This window comes from Eurytemora carolleeae, unplaced genomic scaffold, assembly GCF_000591075.1.
Source record: "Eurytemora carolleeae unplaced genomic scaffold, Eaff_2.0 scaffold689, whole genome shotgun sequence".
NCBI classification, from domain to species: Eukaryota; Metazoa; Arthropoda; class Copepoda; order Calanoida; family Temoridae; genus Eurytemora; species Eurytemora carolleeae.
In genome coordinates, this window is record NW_019396586.1 from 846 (window position 1) to 21,490 (window position 20,645).

General features: G+C 33.1%; 1 protein-coding gene across 1 annotated transcript in view; it reads right to left on the reverse strand.

Moving 5' to 3' along the window:
- Nucleotides 1-6,223: 6,223 nt before the first annotated feature.
- LOC111705939 (galactosylgalactosylxylosylprotein 3-beta-glucuronosyltransferase S) overlaps nucleotides 6,224-20,645 on the reverse strand; it is a 16,844-nt gene continuing 2,422 nt past the window's right edge. Inside the window, exons 3-11 of the mRNA XM_023478652.1 lie at nucleotides 19,920-19,969; nucleotides 18,179-18,251; nucleotides 16,719-16,826; nucleotides 15,370-15,415; nucleotides 13,125-13,331; nucleotides 12,124-12,187; nucleotides 11,622-11,695; nucleotides 8,241-8,308; nucleotides 6,224-6,299 (exon numbers count right to left, since the gene is read on the reverse strand). Of these exons, the coding sequence (XP_023334420.1) occupies nucleotides 6,224-6,299; nucleotides 8,241-8,308; nucleotides 11,622-11,695; nucleotides 12,124-12,187; nucleotides 13,125-13,331; nucleotides 15,370-15,415; nucleotides 16,719-16,826; nucleotides 18,179-18,251; nucleotides 19,920-19,969 (766 nt within the window). The remainder of the gene's footprint in view (nucleotides 6,300-8,240; nucleotides 8,309-11,621; nucleotides 11,696-12,123; nucleotides 12,188-13,124; nucleotides 13,332-15,369; nucleotides 15,416-16,718; nucleotides 16,827-18,178; nucleotides 18,252-19,919; nucleotides 19,970-20,645) is intronic.

Here is a 20,645-nt window from a genome sequence, read left to right on the forward strand (position 1 = left end):
TCAGGTCGACATTTAAGTATCATACTTTGTGGGTGGCCTTGTACATTTGAAATGTATTTCTTTTTAAATTTATTAGAGTTAAAACGTTAGAAACAACTAAAACTTTATTTTGTTTGCAATGCAACAATGTTTATTGAGTTCACGAACAAACACAATTTTTTTCAAAACCTCTTAAAGAGAATGTTCTCTACAATTATGGTAAATAAATACTCCAAATATTTGTTCAACCCAAAACCTTTTTGCTTTTTTTTAAACACTCCTCTTATTGTCTATTGGAAGTAATGGCATGCTTCAAATTACATGTATTGCATATGACGAAAAAATATAAATCTGGAGTAACGTAAATTTTGAAAATCTTGCCCTTAAAACCACCCCTCGCTTAAAAAGTTTCTATGCCCATGGATATTTGGCCTACTGCACAGAGAAAATTTCACAACATTACAGGGAGTGTTCAAGAAAAATAAAAGGCTTACAGCGAAAATTATCGATAGTGCTCGCTACTAATCTTATGTCTATCTGTTGCGTCTTTAAGGAGAAATTTGTTAAAAACGACTCATACCACGCGAATAAAACTTAACTTACAACTTGTTTTCACGGATAGCGCCGCTGGATTTTCGAATATTCCTGGAAAATATGAAAATGTCGTCTTAATTATCAATAATCCTTGATACAGAAATAAACGTTTTTAAAATTAACTCTCAGATCATAAAAAAAAAAGATATTATGAAATATAAACTATATACGTCGGGAAATTATCGATGACTAATGTTTATAATATCTGAATGATTTGTGTGGAATTAAATTGATTTTTTACGATTCAAGTCGTATGTTGAAACTTTCTGAATTTGTATGGACTCTACGTTCTTCTTTAATTTTTCGCGAACACTCCCTTTAAGATTTGAAAATTTAGCAAAGTAACTGATTTCCTGCCACAGGTCAAAAACTATATCTTTGCAACCCAATTGCGTAAACGTTGTTGCATTTAGCTTTGACTTTTTTGCAAACCAAATTCATCGTTAGAAATATGAAGTCTAGACGACACCCAAGTAAGCAAAGTTATAGAGATTAGAAATACGAGTTTATGACGAGTTATTAGTTCTGATAAGTTAAAAACATATTGCCCCATTCTCAACAGTTTCTAAATATTCTTGCGAAAATGTTATGAAATAAATATTTACAAATTATAACAAATAATGAACAATTTAAAACATCTAATCTAATACTGCTTTTGTTACTTCATCTGTTTAATTGTTCGATTTGTATTAATGTTTTAATTCATATATATAGGTTTCCCTTTACAGTTATTGCATAAAGGAAATGAGTCTTTGCAACAAAATCTTATTTTCTAATTTTTATATCTTCTCAACCAAATGTGTAGACCTTAGATATTTCAAACTATGCATTCTGTTAGATCAAATAGTCTAAGTTTGAAATATCAAAGGATTACGCTATTAGGTTGAAAAGATATAGAGGTTTAAAATTTGAGTGTGTGGAAAAGACTCAATTCCTCTCAACAATATTTAGTATTTCTATAAATTTTAGAATATGTATTTTTTAGTTTTGTTTTGATCGAAGTTTTGCATGATCTCAAAACTTTAGATTGGTTTGAAAAGTAGTATTTATAAATAGTTTTGGCAAATATAATCATAAATGCAATTAAATTTTTCAAAGCTTCAAAGAAATGTTTTTCCTCTCGCCATTAGTTTCGTTTTTAAGGATTTTCAAATAATTTGTTGAGTATATAAAGGATATTTGTACTCCACTAGTCGGAAATATATCAAGCAAAAAGTAGGCTTTTTCAGCGATAAACAATTCCTCTTCCCAACCTATTACAAACTTTCAAATTTGAGATAATTTCCCATATGGCCCCTCAACTACACCCCCTGCATATACCTTCAAGTTTGATCATCTTGCCAGGTCAGGTATTCCTGGTTAGGCAATAAAACTGAAAACTGATAGCTCAAGCAGAAAATGAATCTGCTGAATCAAAACACAAATCATAAAACACATAGAATGTAGGAACAAGGCGTATGCAAAAAAATTCTGAAACGGCAATTTCTTGGTGGTTTTAAGGGCGTCAAAAAATTTCAAAATTTAACCAAGAACATGATGGAAAATTAGAGCGCAGAGAAGAATGAAGAAGAGTGTGGTGCAGAAAATAAGGTACAATAAAATGTGACAGGGTCTGTAGTCTGTATAGTGAGAAAATAAAACAATTTAAATAAGATTTTAACTAAAAATAAAATAAAACAACTTAAAAAGATTTTCAAATTTCAAATTTTAAGATTCTCGAATTTATTCTGTATCTAGTTTTATCAAGTTTTGGTTTTAGGCACAAGATAATTTTTTTTTCAAAAGTCAGAGGACATATTCAGTGAAGTCCTTTGAGAAGGTTTTACTGAGGTTAAACCTCCAGATCCGAGGAAAATGCAGACAACAAGAAAAGGTAGTTTTCTTTTTTTGTTTTTTGTTTTTATGGGTATTTAATTTTTTTCTGAAGTGTCCTATTTGACCAAATTTAGAAACACGTTAAAAATATACAAAAATACAAAAAAGTGCTGTAATGCACAAATTAATTAAAAATCTATACATATATATTTGGCATTTATGAGCGTAAGTAAACTGTCCTCTTCCTTGTTACATTTGACACTTGGCGTCGTGAATAATTGGTTCATTTATCTGTTGCCAACTATTGTACTTGATAATCTATTTGGAACCAACCATGTTTGAGCAAAGTTTCAAATTTGAGACCCAGCTCAAATTTTCTAGATCAAGCATTTATAATTTATAATTTTCGCGCAACTATTTTTTTACAAACTTTTGCGCATGAAGCGCAATATTTTTTTTCATAATTTGCGCAAAAACGTAAATTATTGCGCAAAAAATAATATTTTTAAGCAAACTGACCGAAATTGAGGGTTTAAGTCAAGTTTCAGCACATAATCAAACAACTGAAGGTTTATTAAAAATTTACGTACAAACAAAATTATGATTATGCTACTTTTAAATGGTTACTTTTTGTCACAAAAACTTCAAATTGAGAGACAAAAATTGATAAAAAAAAATAATTCGGAAAATTAAAAATCGAAAATTGAATAATTTATGCATAGTTTGTTTTAGATGTCTGAATCTTTGTGTGGTGGCAACCTTTGATATTTTAAAAGTGGAATGCAAATAATTGAAATTAAAGGGTTATGACTTATGCCCAATGTGATAAAGACAGCCCTAAGCTATCCAATTTCTATATAAACTCAATTTTAAAGAGTCTCAACGCCTTGGCCTTTGGTTTTACCTAACAACTTATTAATCCTTTTTTCTAGGCTTAGAAATAAATACAATGTGTCTGTTTCTAACTTAAGTTTTAACAGAGTAGTTGGCAAAATATTACATGGTTTTTGCGTTAGAGCGTTGCACGTCACTGCACATCTTGATTTGCAAAGTAGAGTTTTAGGCATGTAATCAGTTCCCCTAACTTATATATACAATTTACGCCTTTAATCAACCTTTTAATGAAACTATGTTCCGCAAAACTAGGCAAAAAAGAATAACGCAAAAGCCGAATAGCGCAATTTTGCGTGAAATGAAGTTTGCCAATGATTGTGCAAAGTGATATTATTCGCGCAAAAGTGGGGTGCACAAAAGCAACAATTTTCCATTTCTTCCGCAAAAATTTTGCGAATGGAAACCCTAATTGATCTCAATCTTTTGAAGATCCGCGGATTAACTTAATTCCCCTTCGATATCACATAATGGCCATACTCTGCAAGGCTGCAGGGCTAAATTTTATTAAGGTTTCAAGCATTGATCCGCAAAATTAAAAAGGCGTACCCACATTGGATATTGAGCTCAAGCGTTTAAGTTTAATACACAAAAGTTTCGAGCTCAGAGATGGAATTTAAAGAATTTGAGCCGCGGTTTAAATCTGCCAAAACCCGGTTTAAAATAAGCGCCGGCGTAAATCTTGAAACATTTGATACAATTTTAAGTGGAACCAACCATATTTAAGCCGCGACTTAAATTTAAACCGCCGCTCAAATTCTTTAAATTCGGCCACAGATTATCTAACCTCTTCTTAGTTTTTAGGTAATCTAAATTTGAGAAAATTCACTTTAATTTTTAGCATAAACGAAACACCCCAGGATTAAATTCATCCGCAATAACAGATTTTCAAGAAATCTCTCAAAACAATGATTTTTTTTATCTTTCTACTTAAATTTAATTCAATTTAACTTCAAGCTTAATATTAGACCCGACCGAGGTTATAATGCAAGGAAAGTTAATTGCGGTCGTGTATACTCTGCGTACATATTGAAACCAGTTCTCTTTGGGCGGAATTTGTAAACAAGAATAGATATATGCATCAGTGTTCGTTTAGTATCCGAGGAGGTTAAAAGCATTAAATTTTGATAATTTTGATAATTCACATAAAAATTTCCTATGACCAGAATATTTCATTGATTTTTTTTTTTTATGTGAAAGATGGATCCCATGTCAGACTTTGACATTCGTCTTGTGTTTACATTACCGCTCTTAGACAGTACAGTGCAATACAAAAGATGTGTACACTTCTGAAATAACTTTCCTTGCATTACATCCTTGGACCCAACATAATAATCAACTGACAGCGAGATTCTCTTACTTAAATACAGGATTACTCTCAAAAGATGAGACTTAAATGACGACTCTTCTAAAAAACGATCCTAAGGTTGAATTTGGTATTCTGGATTAAAGGTAGTCTTTAAATGGTGCAATTATGGTTTGGCCAAGGGAAAACAAGTCTACAGCTGTAGAATTTAAGGAAGAAGGCGCTGAATAATTATGTACAGTCGTCTTTGAAGTATCAGGCTTTGTTAAGAAATTGGATAATGTTTAAGAATATGCTTAACCATTATTTCAACTTTTAAACAGAAAACTTTGAAGCAGATTAATTCCAATTAATTCTAGGCTAGGGGTTGGGAGTAATTTTCAAGTTCATGTAATGAGAAAAATACGAATAATAAACTAAATGTTAAAATGTATGTAAGAGACATCAAATTAGATTATTCTGTAAGGTCAATGGAACTGCACAGTGAGACAACTCTACGAGTAAGTTATTCTATTTTTAGACAGCCTTGGCCTTTAGTTTTTCCACAGACTACATACCTCACCAACCTTTTTATACTTTTCTGTAGCCCTGCCCATAGACATATTCATTTATTAATGTGATTGTTTCTATAAGCGTAAGTTTGAAAGAAGAAAATAGCAAAATACGGCTCCATTTTTGTGTAAAAGCGTGAACATTTTGGTTTGCATCAGCGCATAATACACGACGTATCGTATGTGTATAAAATAAACACTGCAGTTTACGCTGAATCTTTAAACAGGTGGTAAAAATTTTGGAAGGATTATGTGACAGAATAGTTTAAACCATGGCAGTTATATCAGCAATGAGAAATTACACACAAATTAAAGGGCTGGAGAGTTCGCGAAAAATAAATGGGGGTAAAAGCTGATATCGGATTGTATTTGAAATTGATCACTCCTAATTTCATTTCTATCTGTTGAGTCTAAAAAGAAAAATTTGTCTTATGAGGCCATTATCCAAGGAGCAAAGAGCGATTAATATCTAATTCAATTCGATATCAGGCTATACTCCCTTTAATTTTTTTTGCGAACACTCTCTTTCAGCTCACTAGACGGAGATGATTCATTTTTCCCTTCCTAAGTCTGTATCTATACTGTACAATTTGCCCTAGAGGCCTAAAATCCGGTCCGGTACTTTACATAAACCGGAGTTTTCAGAGTTTACAACATTCTCATGGTCATTTTTACAGAAACAAATAAAGTAGACGAGTAAAATTCCACTGTTTATGGTTACCACTGTGTAGATGCATATTTCTATCGAATTAATTTTTGTGATAAAGTGGTAACTTAGGTAAATAAACTTGATTAATAAATAGGAAGTAAAAAAAGATATTAAAGGAAAAAAATTCAAAACATTCTTTTTTTCATGTTGCAAGCTTATAATCGATAATTATTAATAAAAAAATTGTCCATGAAGTCCAAAAAATTCTTACAAAATGTACAATTTACGTAATAATTCTTGAAAAAAAGTCAAATTATCTAATCAATTTTTGCGACAGACTGAGGAATGTACTTTAAAGTGTCTTAAAGGGTACACCCCCCCCCTCCCCCCCCCCTCTTTTCTAGCAGGTCAATGATGAGATAGAATAAAAATTAATGTTTAGCAATGAAATCCCTGTAAATGTTGAAGTTTAGGCTCAGCTGCTTTCTCTGTTCTGGTGTGCCATACCCAGACCCTAGAACAAGAATTAGACCTGGTCCGACTTTACAGTACAGTGAACACGTCTTGTTGTTAGGCCCGGCACGACACCAATAAGTTTGTTCCATGCACCGTGCATGCGTGTTAGGCTAGTTTAGAGTTTGGTTGGGTGTAGATTAAATTATCCAGGGGCGTACACAGAAATACGTTCATGGGGCAGCACCCCTAAACACCCTTGAAAACCATAGATTTTACTTATCCCCCTTGTACTCTTAAGAATTAATCAAATTAACTTATGATAAGTAATTTTTTTCTTCCAGGGGGGGGGACACAGTCACGTTGGCCGCTGTGCGGGGTCTCCCTGGATGCTAGCTTTTTCATTTTTATTTGATTTTTTTTTATATTTTGCAAATCACTGCATAAAAAGTGTCGCATTTTTAATGGTGTATTCTTAAATGGTGAAAAAAGAAGCCAAGACGTACGATACGGGCAGCCGTAGTGCATTTGATTTTCCGAGCCGAGACAACCTTTCCAGTCCCAGTTTGGACTCTATCACCCTGACACTGGCAGGGTGGACTAAACCAGTGGGGTCGGTCAAATAGGCCTAGGATTAGGCCGGGTACTGTAAAAAGTCTGAACGCGCCATGGGAGTTGTCATAGTTAGCCCTCTCACGGGACTATGCCAAGAAAATTGACCCCTGTCGTATGTTAGTCTGGTTAGGGTGACGTACTGTACCAGGATCGGGTCAGTACACGCTGTTATCTGGCAGGCCGGTACAAACTAGGCAGGTCCTGTTGAATTCAAATTTACTACGGGGATAGAGTGCCGGGTAAATAAAGCAGACACTCAATAGGACTAGCCGGTGAAACAAGGTTGACCCGGTCAGACTTTAGGTTGAATTTACTTTTACTTAAGGGTCAGACGTGCGTGACAAATGAAGAAGCAAATCAAAAATATTTTTCAAATCTTTAATAATATTTTAAAAATACATTTTTAGAATCTAGTTATAAACCAAACAACGTAGTTCTTTCAAGAGATGAAAATGAAAATATTATCAGACATAATTCCCTCTAAACTTTTTATTAAACGTTTCATCATCATTTTAATTTGAAACGAGAAATTTTATTAAATTACATTTTTTCAAGAAAGATAAATTCAATTTATATGGTAAAAGAAATTGTTTCCGAAATTATATTTAGATAAGTGGAAAAAGGATAGAAATAAAGATTCTGCAAAAAAGGGGAAATCGATTTTGGAATTGGGTTAGATGGGCTAGGTGCTGGTGAGCTATGATAGATATACATAGATCTTGTATTTATCAAAGAGCCATGAACTAAGATACATTTGAAACCCTATTCTGCTTTGAATTCTCTCGGTTAACGTTTATACCTCTATCATATTCATATGTTAAATAAGCAGGTTCAATTCTTATATCTATTGTATAGTGTTGTCTTTTATATGTTGTCACATTTTGAAATATTTAGGCCCAGAATTGTATTTAGAAAGGCAAAAAAATTGAAAAAGGAATTGAGTTGTTGCAACAAACTTTGATTTTCTAATTCCTACATCTTTGATATCCAATGTTGTTTTAGACCTTTGATATTTCAAACAATGAATTCTGTCAGATCAAATTGTCTAAGTTTGATATCCAATGTTGTTTTAGACCTTTGATATTTCAAACAATGAATTCAGTTAGATCAAATTGTCTAAGTTTGAAATGTCAGATCAATTAGGTTGCAACGATAGAGAGATAAGAAAATTTCAAGAAAGAGCATATATTATATTTATATTTTATATTCTTTACAAAATTTTGGACAAATATTTTTTCATTTTGAACCAATGCAGGCACTTCAAAAATTGGAGAAAAAAAAACAATAAAAAAGTATCTTTGAAAACAAATTTTTTTTAAAATGAAAACGTTGATTGATTTCTTGAATTTTACCTGAAATGTTGTTTAGTAATTCTATTGAATTTTACCTGGTACAAGATTCAGCTTTAGGCTCAAGGTCGTCTTTTTCTACCTCCAGTGATCTCATGAATCCTTCCTAAATCAAATATTTTAAAGGAAGGGCTTTTGATTTCGAAAAAAAGAATTTCTAGAACGGCTCACATTTAACCCACATGTGATAAAACAATTGCAAACTTTAAAATAAAAATTGAAGAAACTATTGCTATTTACTTCCATTAAGCTAAGACTAAAAACACGTGCTTTATAATTTTAATTTTTCTAATTCATTTATTGTTGCAACCTGATGTAGTGCACCTTGATCTTTTAATATTTGAATTGTTAGATCAAATAATCTAAGTTCGAAGTATCTCAGGTTTACACCATCAGATTGCAATATATAGTGATTAGAAACTTTAAGTTTATGGCAAAATTTCAGTTTCCTATAACATACCAACTTGAAGATAAAAAAGGAGTAGATTTCTGCTCAAGTTTGCTCAGGCATGTTCTTTTGTTTAAACTGTTAAGTTTTATTTGTGGATTTTCTGCTAAAGTAACTTTTGAATTTATTGCTTACAAACAACAATGTAGAAATTCACAGAAATAACCACGTTTCGATCAGATTCAGGTTTCAAGGGTATATTTATCGTTGTAAATCAGGCATTGTTTTCTTTGCATGGAGAGGGTCAGTTGAAATTACGCTATCAGTTTCTTTAACATGCAGAACAATAGATTTTTTGGGTGGATAACATTGTTCAATAAAACCATCACAAAAGTATTGAATAAAGTATTAAGTTTGAATTCAGGTTAATAGAACTAGGACTTTTTTCATGCCGTTCGATAACGGTTGGTTAATATACCAGAACGGTTGGTTAATATACCAGAACAGTTGGTTTATATACCAGAACAGTTGGTTTATATACCAGACCGGTTGGTTAATATACCAGAAAGGTTGGTTAACATACCAGAAAGGTTGGTTAATATACCAGAACGGTTGGTTAATATACCAGAACGGTTGGTTAATGTACCAGAACAGTTGGATAATATACCAAAACGGTTGGTCAATATACCAGAACGGTTGCTTAATATACCCGAACGGTTGGTTAATATACCAGAACGGTTGGTTAATATACCAGAACGGTTGGTTAATATACCCGAACGGTTGGTTAATATACCAGAACAGTTGGTTAATATACCAGAACGGTTGGTTAATATACCAGAACGGCCCAATTTGTCAGACAGCCATTTGTTTTTGGCTAAGAACTGATGGAGGGAAGAGATATAAACAAAGACTTAATTCTTTTAAATATAACAATGAAGGTTGAAGAATTAACGGACATATTTACTATGATTATTAATATTATTTATGATACTTACCTTTTCGTTCTTAGTTTATTTTTCAAATTATTTGTTAAAGGTTCCAAATAGTTTGCTAAATAGTTCATATTAAAAAAACAAATCTTCAAATCAAATATCAAACTGTAGCGATGTTTAAATGACAAGAGAAGTAAACAGACTGAATATTTATTATGTAAACGCAGTATTTATACCAGATGCATAATCTAAACAATAATAAACAAATGCATAATCTAAACAATAACAAACAAATTNCCAGGATTTGAATCTTGCTGCCATGGAAATTTCCTCTCGCCGTTGGTACCAGCTCCAGTAATAACGGGTTAAATCATTATTATTTGTTTGTCCAGTTCTAAACTCATGATAAAACTTAACTTGGGTTGAATGAACTAGGATGTGGTTCTACATCCTTTGTGGGTTTACAGTATTTAAACAACACCTAAAATAATGTAACTCAAGGGTCTTACACACAAATCTCAAAGTTAAGAAGAAACATAAATTATGGTAGAAGCAAAAATTTTGGAATTAATTGCTAAAGATATTTTTCAGCTTTTCAAATATTTAAAAAAATAACTTGATTCTACTTTAGTCTGTTGCACCGAAGGGAAATTTGTTTAAAAACAATTCTTTTTTGCCATTTCCAAAAATGATATTCCAGGCACTGTTGGAGGAGAGGGCAATGGAGACAGTGGTAGAGGACACATCACAGGATCTGATACCGCAGATGACCCCCCCCCCGCCTCCCCCCGTCTTATTTACTGTGAAAATGCGTTTTCTGATCCGGAAACAAAAGCATTGTTGCCGATATGGGATATTTTGTACATGTTTTTAGCAAAAATATTATTTTTTATTTTTCATTATTTTAGGGTTAAGTTAGGTTAGGAATGATTTGATTTGATTTAGGCTAGTTTAAGACAATTTCTGGACCGATCACTGCGGCTAGGACAGGCTAAGACAGGCTAGTTTTAGGATAAAAATAAGCGAAAACAATAAAACAAAAAATTTGAACATTTTTTTTTAAATTCAGTAAATCTTAAAGAATGACCTGGATCCGGATTATTTTCCAGTGCAGATCCAGGATCCAGTTCCGCATCATAATTAAATGGATCCTATAGCCCCGGCTATCATAGCATATTTGTTTTAGTAGGATTTCAGGCAGTGTTTAGGATCCATTTAATTTTCATGACGATCGGGATCCGGGTCCTGGATCCGCACTGAAAAAAGTGGATCCGGATCCCAGTCATTTCTTTAAGACTTACTGAATTTTTTACTAAGGCTTTTGTCTTATTTTTTTCGCTTATTTTTATGCTAAAACTTTATGACCCATTAAGAAATCAGGAAATTTTTATAATCTCTTTTTTCAATAGTTCAGATTTGGATTTTAGGAGTAAAAAAGTGTTTTTTGCAGTTTTTGGTTGATATTTTACCCCTTGGATCCGGATCCGTGGATCCACATATTTTTGCGGATCTGGATCCGGATCCAGGAAGCCAAAATCTTGCGGATCCAGCGGATCCGAATCCAGATCCTAAGCACTGATGATAACATTTGTAATAAAAGCAACAGGATTTATTTTTCCTTTTTATCCTGAAACTTAAAAGGACACTTAAAAATGGAACCGAGGTTCTATCACAAACTCTGATTTTCTAAACCCTATATTTTTGCAATTCCATGTAGTAGACTTTAGATATTTCACAAAATGAATTCTGTTAGATCAATAATTCTAAGTCTGAGATGTCAAAGGTTTCATCCTTTGCTTGCAAAGATATAGGGATTAGATAATTTGTGCTAAGAATGTTTTAAGAGTGTGACAAATATATCCGTATCAATATTACTAAAGAAATTGACTAGTTAATATGCTTTAAGACTGGATTCACATCATTCTGTACTCAGATGAGGTTGAGCTAGTCAAATGTAGGTTTTTAAGGTAAATTCAATTGTACAAAAAAACCAAAAGATGGGAGTTATTCTATGACCAACTGGTAAGAGATTCATGAAGAGAACGAATTATTCGGATGATAATAAAAATTTCTTAAATAAAAAATGATAATATTTTTACCTCTAGCCATGATACTGCTGCTGGAAATGTAGCTAGTGGTTTGGAATTCAAATGTTTAACAGAAACTGAAAACCCTTCAAATTAAAACTTTTCATTTTCTAAAAATTTTACAAATTAAATTTCTTTTCAACAACATTTTTGAACATAAGATTATATTTAATTGGAAACTTTTCTTATCCTCCCTCTCCCCCTTTTCATCTTATCCTCCCTCTCCCCCCCCTCTCCCCCTTTTCATCTTATCAACCAGAAAACCCAGCTTTTATAATATTTCTTAAATGTCAGAGTTTTTAAATATTGAAACATGAGGAAGCATTAGGATTATTTACTGATATTTATTCCACATCTTTATAACGTTTGCTGTTCATCAAAACATAGAATGAAAGCCCAAGATGATTTTGCACGGGTTAAAGGGACTGTAAACGTAATTTCAAGTGATGCGACATTTACAGAACAGCACAACTTGAATTTGCGTCAACAGTCCCTTAAATGAACAGTTTTTTTCCTGCCATATCCATAGCAAACTTTCTGCCTCCAAGGAACGCGTCAAAAAATCCGATAACAGTCCCCTAAACATCATTTATTTGTTTAAGTATAGAAAATATTATTGCACAAAAATTCTAGAAAAATTATTTATAACTACAAATTCAAGGCGCTTCGCGCCCTTCTTTCTAGGCTTTTAGGGGGCCTCGCGCCCATCTATTATTTAAATTGTGAACATGTTCTTTTTGTTTACATTTTGAAACAAAGAAGAACAAAATTTTGCGGATTTTAAAAAAAATTCGCGGATTTTCAAGAATTTAAATTTTTTACAAAATTAAAAACCTTTAAAACACATTTTTTTAAATTTTTATCATTCATAAACCTTCCCTGTGGTCACGTGATGTCCGATAAAAAATGTGGGCCCGATTGGTTTAGCCGTTTTGACGTTTATTGGATACAAACAAACAGACAGACAAGCCAAATTTATATGTAGACTAGGCTTTAAGGGCACTTCGCGCCCATCTTCTATTTCAATTGTGAACGTGTTCTCATAATAAACATTGAATTCAAAAAAGAAAATAATTTCGCGGATTTTATGAAAAAAAATCGCGGATTTGCAAGATTCTTAAACAATTTTACAAAAATAAAAAACCTTTAAGCACAAATTTTTTCAAATTTTGATCATTCATAAACCTTCCCTGGGGTCACGTGAGGTCCCTCAAAAAAATTGGGCCCGATCGGGTCAGCCGTTTTGACGTTTATTGGATACATTGGATACAAACAAACAGACAAGACAAGCCAAAGTTTAAATATAGATTAGTATTGAGATATTTTAAAATAAAAATTTTTTATGTCAAACAAATAAAACAAATTTTGTTCTGCTAAATTTTCAAATTTTTCAAAAAAATACCGAACGAATTTTAGTAGCTTTGATTATTTCAATAAATATTTTGTGCTTTTTTCTTTTTTTTTCTCCGAAGGCCAATTGCTTAGTTTGAATTATCTCGGTCTACGAAAAATTACCTGTCGAACTATTGGCGAACTTATCCCAAACTTTAGAACAAGCCCAACAGGGAAAACAGCAACAACTCGTGTTTGTCGAATTTCTTCAAATATTCGAACATCGTAGGAATTATCATCATCAGCAAAGTATATAACCCCTGAGGGCTCAGCATAGGTTCTAATCCAGTCAAGAGCTGCTCTTCGGTTAAACACACCTCGACCAATCACCTATTTCAGCAAATAAGAAATAAAAATTCTGTTAGAATAAATAGAATAGTTATAAAATATCAAAAGTTTATACCACCAGATGCAAAGATATATGGGATTAGGAGATTTGAGTTTATACCTAGAACTCAGTTTCTTTGTATCCCTCTTTTTCATAATTTTTTTTAATTAAACCGTTTTATGTTTATACAGAATCATTCAATATAAATCATAATGATTTCAACAGTTAAAAATATATTTACATTTTCCAATACCCTTTTTCATTTACTCGGTTTGAAATATGTATCCTATTTTCTAAGGTTTAAAAATGGTAAAAGATTCAACCATTTTCGCCTTGAAAATTGATCATTTTCGATTGTGATTTCTTTATAAATTTAGTTGTGCATTTTTGCATCAGAAACATTGGAGGAATCTATAACTTTCCCGCTTGAAAAATGACAATATCTGCAATGAATTACTAATCAATTGTAGATTTAAGAGGTACCGTTGTAAATTGTGCATGCCACACTAAAAATGGATGCCACACTAAAGTTACGTCGACAGAACCTTTAAAGTTAATTCACGAAGAGTGGCAATATTCTAATAAATACTTTGAACTAAATTCAAATATGGAAAAGTTCTCCGAAATTTATTCTCTTCCTTCCTTTCCACCAATTTCCTTTCTAACTCTTTCACTTTCCTAATATCTTGCTTTTTACCTCCCCTTGCCCGGCCTTTCCAGTTTTTAATTCTCTTTCCAGAACACTGTAAATTTACTTCCTCTGCCTCCTGAACTCTCTCTCTACCAGAACACTGTAAATTTACTTCCTCTGCCTCCTGAACTCTCTCTCTACCAGAACACTTAATTTACTTCCTCTGCCTCCTGAACGTTCTCTCTACCAGAACACTGTTTATTTACTGCCTCTGCCTCCTTAACTCTCTCTCTACCAGAACACTGTATATTTATTTCTTCTGCCTCCTTAACTCTCTCTTTACCAGAACACTGTTAATTTACTTCCTCTGCCTCCTTAACTCTCTCTCCACCAGAACACTGCTAATTTACTTCCTCTTTCTCTTTACCTCTCTTTTAAAATACCAAAACATTGTTAATTTTTTTCTTCTGCCTCTTTACCTCTCTCTTTACCAGAACTCTGTTAATTTACTTTCTCTGTCTCTTTAGTTCCTTCTTACCAGAACACTGTAAACTTACTTCCTCTGAATCTTAACCTTTCTCTTTACCAGAACTCTGTTTTACCTCTCTCTTTACCAGAACTCTGTTAATTTATTTCCTCTGCCTCTTTACCTCCTTCTTTACCAGAACACTGTAAATTTACTTCCTCTGAATCTTTACCTCTCTATTTACCAAAATACTGTTTATTTACTTCCTCTGCCTCTTTACCTTTTTCTTTATCAGAACTTTGTTAATTCTTCTGCCTCTTTACCTCTCTCTTTACCAGAACTCTGTTAATTTATTTCATCTGCCTCTTTACCTCTTTCTTAACCAGAACACTGAAAATTTACTTCCTCTGAATCTCTTTTCCTCTCTCTTTACCAAAACACTGTTTATTTACTTCCCCTGCCTCTTTACCTCTCTCTTTACCAGAACTCTGTTTATTCCTCTGCCTCTTTACCTGTCTTTTTTACCAGAACTCTGTTAATTCTTCTGCCTCTTTACCTGTCTCTTTACCAGAACTCTGTTAATTTATTTCTTCTGCCTCTTTACCTCTTTCTTTACCAGAACACTGAAAATTTACTTCCTTTGAATCTCTTTTCCTCTCTCTTTACCAAAACACTGGTTATTTACTTCCTCTGCCTCTTTACCTCTCTCTTTACCAGAACTCTGTTCATTCCTCTGTCTTTTTACCTGTCTCTTTAACCAGAGATCTGTTAATTTATTTTTTCTGCCTCTTTACTTCCTTATTTACCAGAACACTATAAATTGGCTTCTTCTGAATCTTTAACCCTCTTCTTCTGAATCTTTAACTCTCTCTTTACCAAAATACTGTTTATTTACTTCCTCTGCCTCTTTAACTCTCTCTTTATAAGAAAAATGTTTATTTACCTTTCCAATTAACTCATGAGGTCTTTCAGCAGCTAAATGAGTGAATCTAAAAAGTGGAGTAAAACTAAGAAGAAAATCATCTGTAATTAGATACAATATAAAGTTATAAGTGTATTTAGTATTTTCCTATTTTATCATCTTTACAACCTATCATAGGTCTTTGATATTTTAAACTATGAATAATGAAGTCTGCTATTTATACCTGCGTTTCGAGGCTGCTAGAAGGTCTGCTACACATATAACCTGCGTTTTGAGGCTGCTAGAAGGTCTGCTACACATATTACCTGAGTTTTGAGGCTACAATAGGGTCTGCTACTCATATTACCTGAGTTGTGAGGCTGCTAGAAGGTGTGCTACATATATTACCTGAGTTTTGAGGCTGCTAGAAGGTCTGCTACACATATTACCTGAGTTGTGAGGCTGCTGGAAGATCTGCAATACATATTACCTGAGTTGTGAGGATGCTAAAAGATCTGCTACACACATTACTTGAGTTGTGAGGCTGCTGGAAGATCTTCTATACATATTACCTGAGTTGTGAGGATGCTAAAAGATCTGCTACACACATTACCTGAGTTGTGAGGCTGCTAGAAGATCTACTACACATAATACCTGAGTTGTGAGGCTGCTAGAAGATCTGCTACACACATTACCTGAGTTGTGAGGCTGCTGGTATATCTGCTACACATATTAACTGAGTTGTGAGGCTGCTAGAAGATCTACTACACATACTACCTGAGTTGTGACACTATTAGCAGGTCTGCTACACATATTACCTGACTTGTGAGGCTACTAGAAGATCTGCTACACATATTACCTTAGTTTTGAGGCTGCAAGAAGATCTGCTATACATATTATCTGGCTTGTGAGGCTGCTAGAAGATCTGCTACACATATTACCTGAGTTGTGAGGCTGCTAGAAGTTCTCTTACACATTTGCCTTAGTTTTGAGGCTGCCAGAAGATCTGCTACGCATATTACCTGAGTTGTGAGGCTACTAGAAGATCTACTACACATATTACCTGAGTTGTGAGGCTGCTAGAAGATTTACTACACATATTACCTGAGTTGTGAGGCTACTGGCAGGTGTGCTACTCATATTACCTTAGCTTTGAGGCTGCTAGAAGATCTACTACACATATTACCAGAGTTGTGACACTACAAGCAGGTCTGCTACACATATTACCTGAGTTTTGAGACTGCTAGAAGATCTACTTCACATATTACCTGATTTGTGACACTACTAGCAGGTCTGCTACACATATTACCTGAGTTGTGACACTACTAGCAGGTGTGCTACTCATATTATCTGAGTTGTGACACTGCTAGCAGGTGTGATACTCATATTACCTTAGCTTTGAGGCTGCTAGAAGATCTGCTACAGGTTTAGTTGTCGTATTTCTATCCTCAGCAACTATCCAGTGTATCCGTGGTACTAGCCGCAGTGTATTAGCCAACCTGAAGTAGTCCTGTTTAAAAGGTGTTTGTACGCGGAAAGTACAAGAACCCCTCTAATTTAAGATTGGCATGTACGATTAAGAACAATACCATGTGAACCCGTATCTGTTTTAAAATGGTGAAGATATTTCTTCGAGTTCCTGTCTAAAATGCCTTAAATTCTAATTCAATTCGTTAACGTGTTTAAAAATTCGACTCTATATAATATATTGAATTTCACTTTAAAGTTACGTTTACAGTCCCTTTAAAGAAGCTCTGTGTCATATTCAAGAAAAGAAGTTAAAACAATTTTAAATCTTATTAACTTTCTCGTTAAAAAGTTATTGTCATGGGCAAATTTTTAAAGTGCCCAGTAATGTTTAATAACATTTTTACAGGAAAACCTCTTCGGGGAGTAGGCACGTTTTCCAGAAATTTTCTTTAGCGCGGTTTATGATGGAAACCAAGGTTGTTTATTGAGGTTGTTTACTCTCGATGTGCGGAAAATGTCGTCTCCTAAGTAGTGAACAATGAAATCCGTAAATGACGTTACTGATTGTAGAGGCAAGTGTAGGAATTTCTGACATCATTTATAGATTTCATTGTCTTTTACTTAGGAGACGACATTTTCGAACATTCGAGCGCATCGTGAGAAAATGTTCGATTTTCCCATTATTATGCTGTTTAAGATAGATAAGTTGGAAAATACATATATTTCAATATTTCATTATTCAATACTAAACATTCCCTTGACTGCTTTCAGAACTAAGTTAAAGGGACTGTTGGCGTAATTGCTAGTGACCCTTCATTACAGAGAGACGTGTCCGATTCAAATCGGTACCATAGAAATCTTTTTTTATTCATAAATGTGAATATAAAGTCTGGCAAGTTTTTATCTCTCCAAGATTTTCTACAATAATATTGCACAAGTAACTTGTTAGAGATTCAATTGATAAATTTTTTTTTATAAAATTCACAGTTGAAAATAATCAGTTTTAAAAATTTTTAAGCATTGAAATATAATTCATACAATTTATCAGATAAAGCCCTGAAGAATACAGTTGTGGATGTAAATTGTACTTGAAAGGCCACTTGAAATTAACTTAACAGACTAGATTTAAGAAGGAGCACCAAAAAGGAGCACTTACAACCATTGGAGATGCCATGGAAATAATTTGAAGGCAATTCACCCCCTCCCCCCCATGTATTTATAAGAGTGAAATACCACCAATGTTTGTAGGACTTAAGAAAGAGTAAAAGTGCAATTGGTTGAGATGGCTGGGTCGGTATACCGGTCACCCTAATATCTGGAAAGAGCACATCGATCCTTTGACTGTAAATAGATCAGTTTGCATAGCACCCTATAGGCATACCTTGTAAGATCAGGCAGTTGGGTTGGACGGGTGTAGGTCGGAGTTACAACATATATCATCGGAATAGCAAAATCTAGAAGAAAAAAATCGGAATATCAAATCAAGAAATGGACCGTCGGAATATCAAAATCTAGAAACGAAACATCAGCGGCATATACAATAAACTGTAGAACTGTACAGTGTATTTGATGTCGTTACAAAGCAACAAAATTTAAGTAGTAACTTATTAAATCCCTTATTCATTCAAATGGGTATGCTTGAGTCTAAAATGTCGTCTTCCTATGTCACAGTTTTCTGGTTATCATGCTGCATATGAATGAATCATAAAATAAAAGATTAAGTTTAAATTCAATTTTCTTAGCATTTGAGACTAAAATGTTAGCGAAGTTCAGTTTCTTGCACATGCCACTACCATAGTTTAAATTGAGTTTTTTTGTTGTTGAACGAAATTGCGTAATAATTAATTGCATTTTTTGCGTGACATAAGTTTTAAATTGAAGATTATCAAAAAGGAATTTAGTCTGTTTTCAAATTCCTATATCTTAGCAATGTAATGGCGTAGACCTTAGATATTTCAAACTAGGAATTCTGTTAGATCAAATAATTCACGTTAGAAATGTCAAAGGTTTACAAAATCAGGCTGTAAAGATTTAGGGATTACAAAATTTGAGTTTGTGGCAAAGACTAAAAACCTTTGAAACACAAACACAAGAATGTTGGACGCAATTACGCCCAGCAATTGTGTTGGAATACAAAATATAGAGAAAAAACATCGGAATATCAAATTCTAGAAACCAAACATCGGAACATCAATCTTTAGAAAAATATCGGACTATCAAATGTAGGGGGAAAACATCGGAATATCAAAATCTGGACGGAAAAAAAATCATCAGTTTATGAAAATGTATAAACGAAACATTATTTATGACATTTTGCAAATTGATCTGGACTCATTTTTCTAAACCGTAAATGTAAAAATGTCTCCATCAATCTTAAACATGCATAACAAATGTGTTAAACGGAGATAAAAACTATTGAATGTATTAAACTATAATTAAAACTGGGATTAACCAGTTATAAGCTCTTTAATTTACTCTGTTTCTAGATTATGTTTATCCGTCCTCTGTATTTGAAAAAATGTATTTTCTAAAACTGATTAGTAATGCTTTAATAGAATATTAATTATAAGGTGAACATATTTTTTCTAATCATTTATTACATTTTACTTTTTGGTTCTGAAAAAACGTTGGATTTGCCTAATTTTCGATCAGGGAGACTTGAATACATTTTTAGATTTTTAATCCATGCAAAAAAAAAACAATTAAAAAAATAACATTTAATTTCTTCGACAACTTTAACGAAAACATTGAATTAAACCCAGATTCTTATAGATATTAAGAACGATTTTTGATTAGCATTCATGTTTAACTAATACATTTTAATGCTCGGCAATAATGAATTCTATCAAATCAAAATTTGATTCAAGTTCAGGAGCTACAACTGGAAAGATTTCTAGATCTGTTTTGTTAAAACCGTTGATTACCGTTGAACACGAATGACATGAATAATAAAACAACGTGATTTGGACCTCCTTCAGGGAGTGCCTGGCTAGGTAGTAGGTCTAGATTACGTTTTTCGTTTGGGTTATTAAATGATTTTTCGATGCCTCTTACCAAACCTGGGCCAGCCACTCGATCCATTTAAAAAAAGGCTAAAGAACTGCATTCCTATAAACACAAACCTGTTGAAGTCTTTTGTGTACTAGAAGCTTTAAGCTGCAGTTTTTGTTCCCTAAAATGTTAATAAGATTTTTTATTAAAAAGAACATACAGAGCGTCCCATATCATATTGGATTATCTCCAAGATTTAATGCTTAAATATGCTTATAAGACTCGTAATCTAGTGTTTTCTGCAAGCAATTTTTTAAATTAGGCGGATACAAGTTTTTAAAATGATTCTTTCTTTTTAAATTTTCTGATTAGTCCCGAGAATTGCAATAAATCTTGAATGAATTTTTTATATCTCAGGATAAATAAGAGAGTCTTTAAATTACTCGCATGATAGTCTTTACATTAGACATAAATATTCCTTAAGAAAAATAAATAAATGCACAAATATCAAAAGTAGAAGAAAATAAGCGGAGAGCATCGCAATAAACTTTTTTCAATGAAACAGTGGCCTGGGCTTTGTGTAAAAGTAGGGTTTCCAATTAGAATTCCGTTGCGCGGAATTGCGCGCAACTGTTCTTGTATTGTGCGGAATTGCGCGGAAATTAAAGGGCCCGCACTTGTGCGTAAGTAAAATCCACTCGCGTTGGAATTCCTATGTAAAAGGCAGCTGTTCTATCTCAGCTCAAAACTGTGTTTAAAATCTCAACGTGATATGAAAAATAAAATACCCTCTATATAAAGAGGCATATGCCTAATTAAGAATGTAACCCTACTGAAAATTTACTTCCTCTGAATCT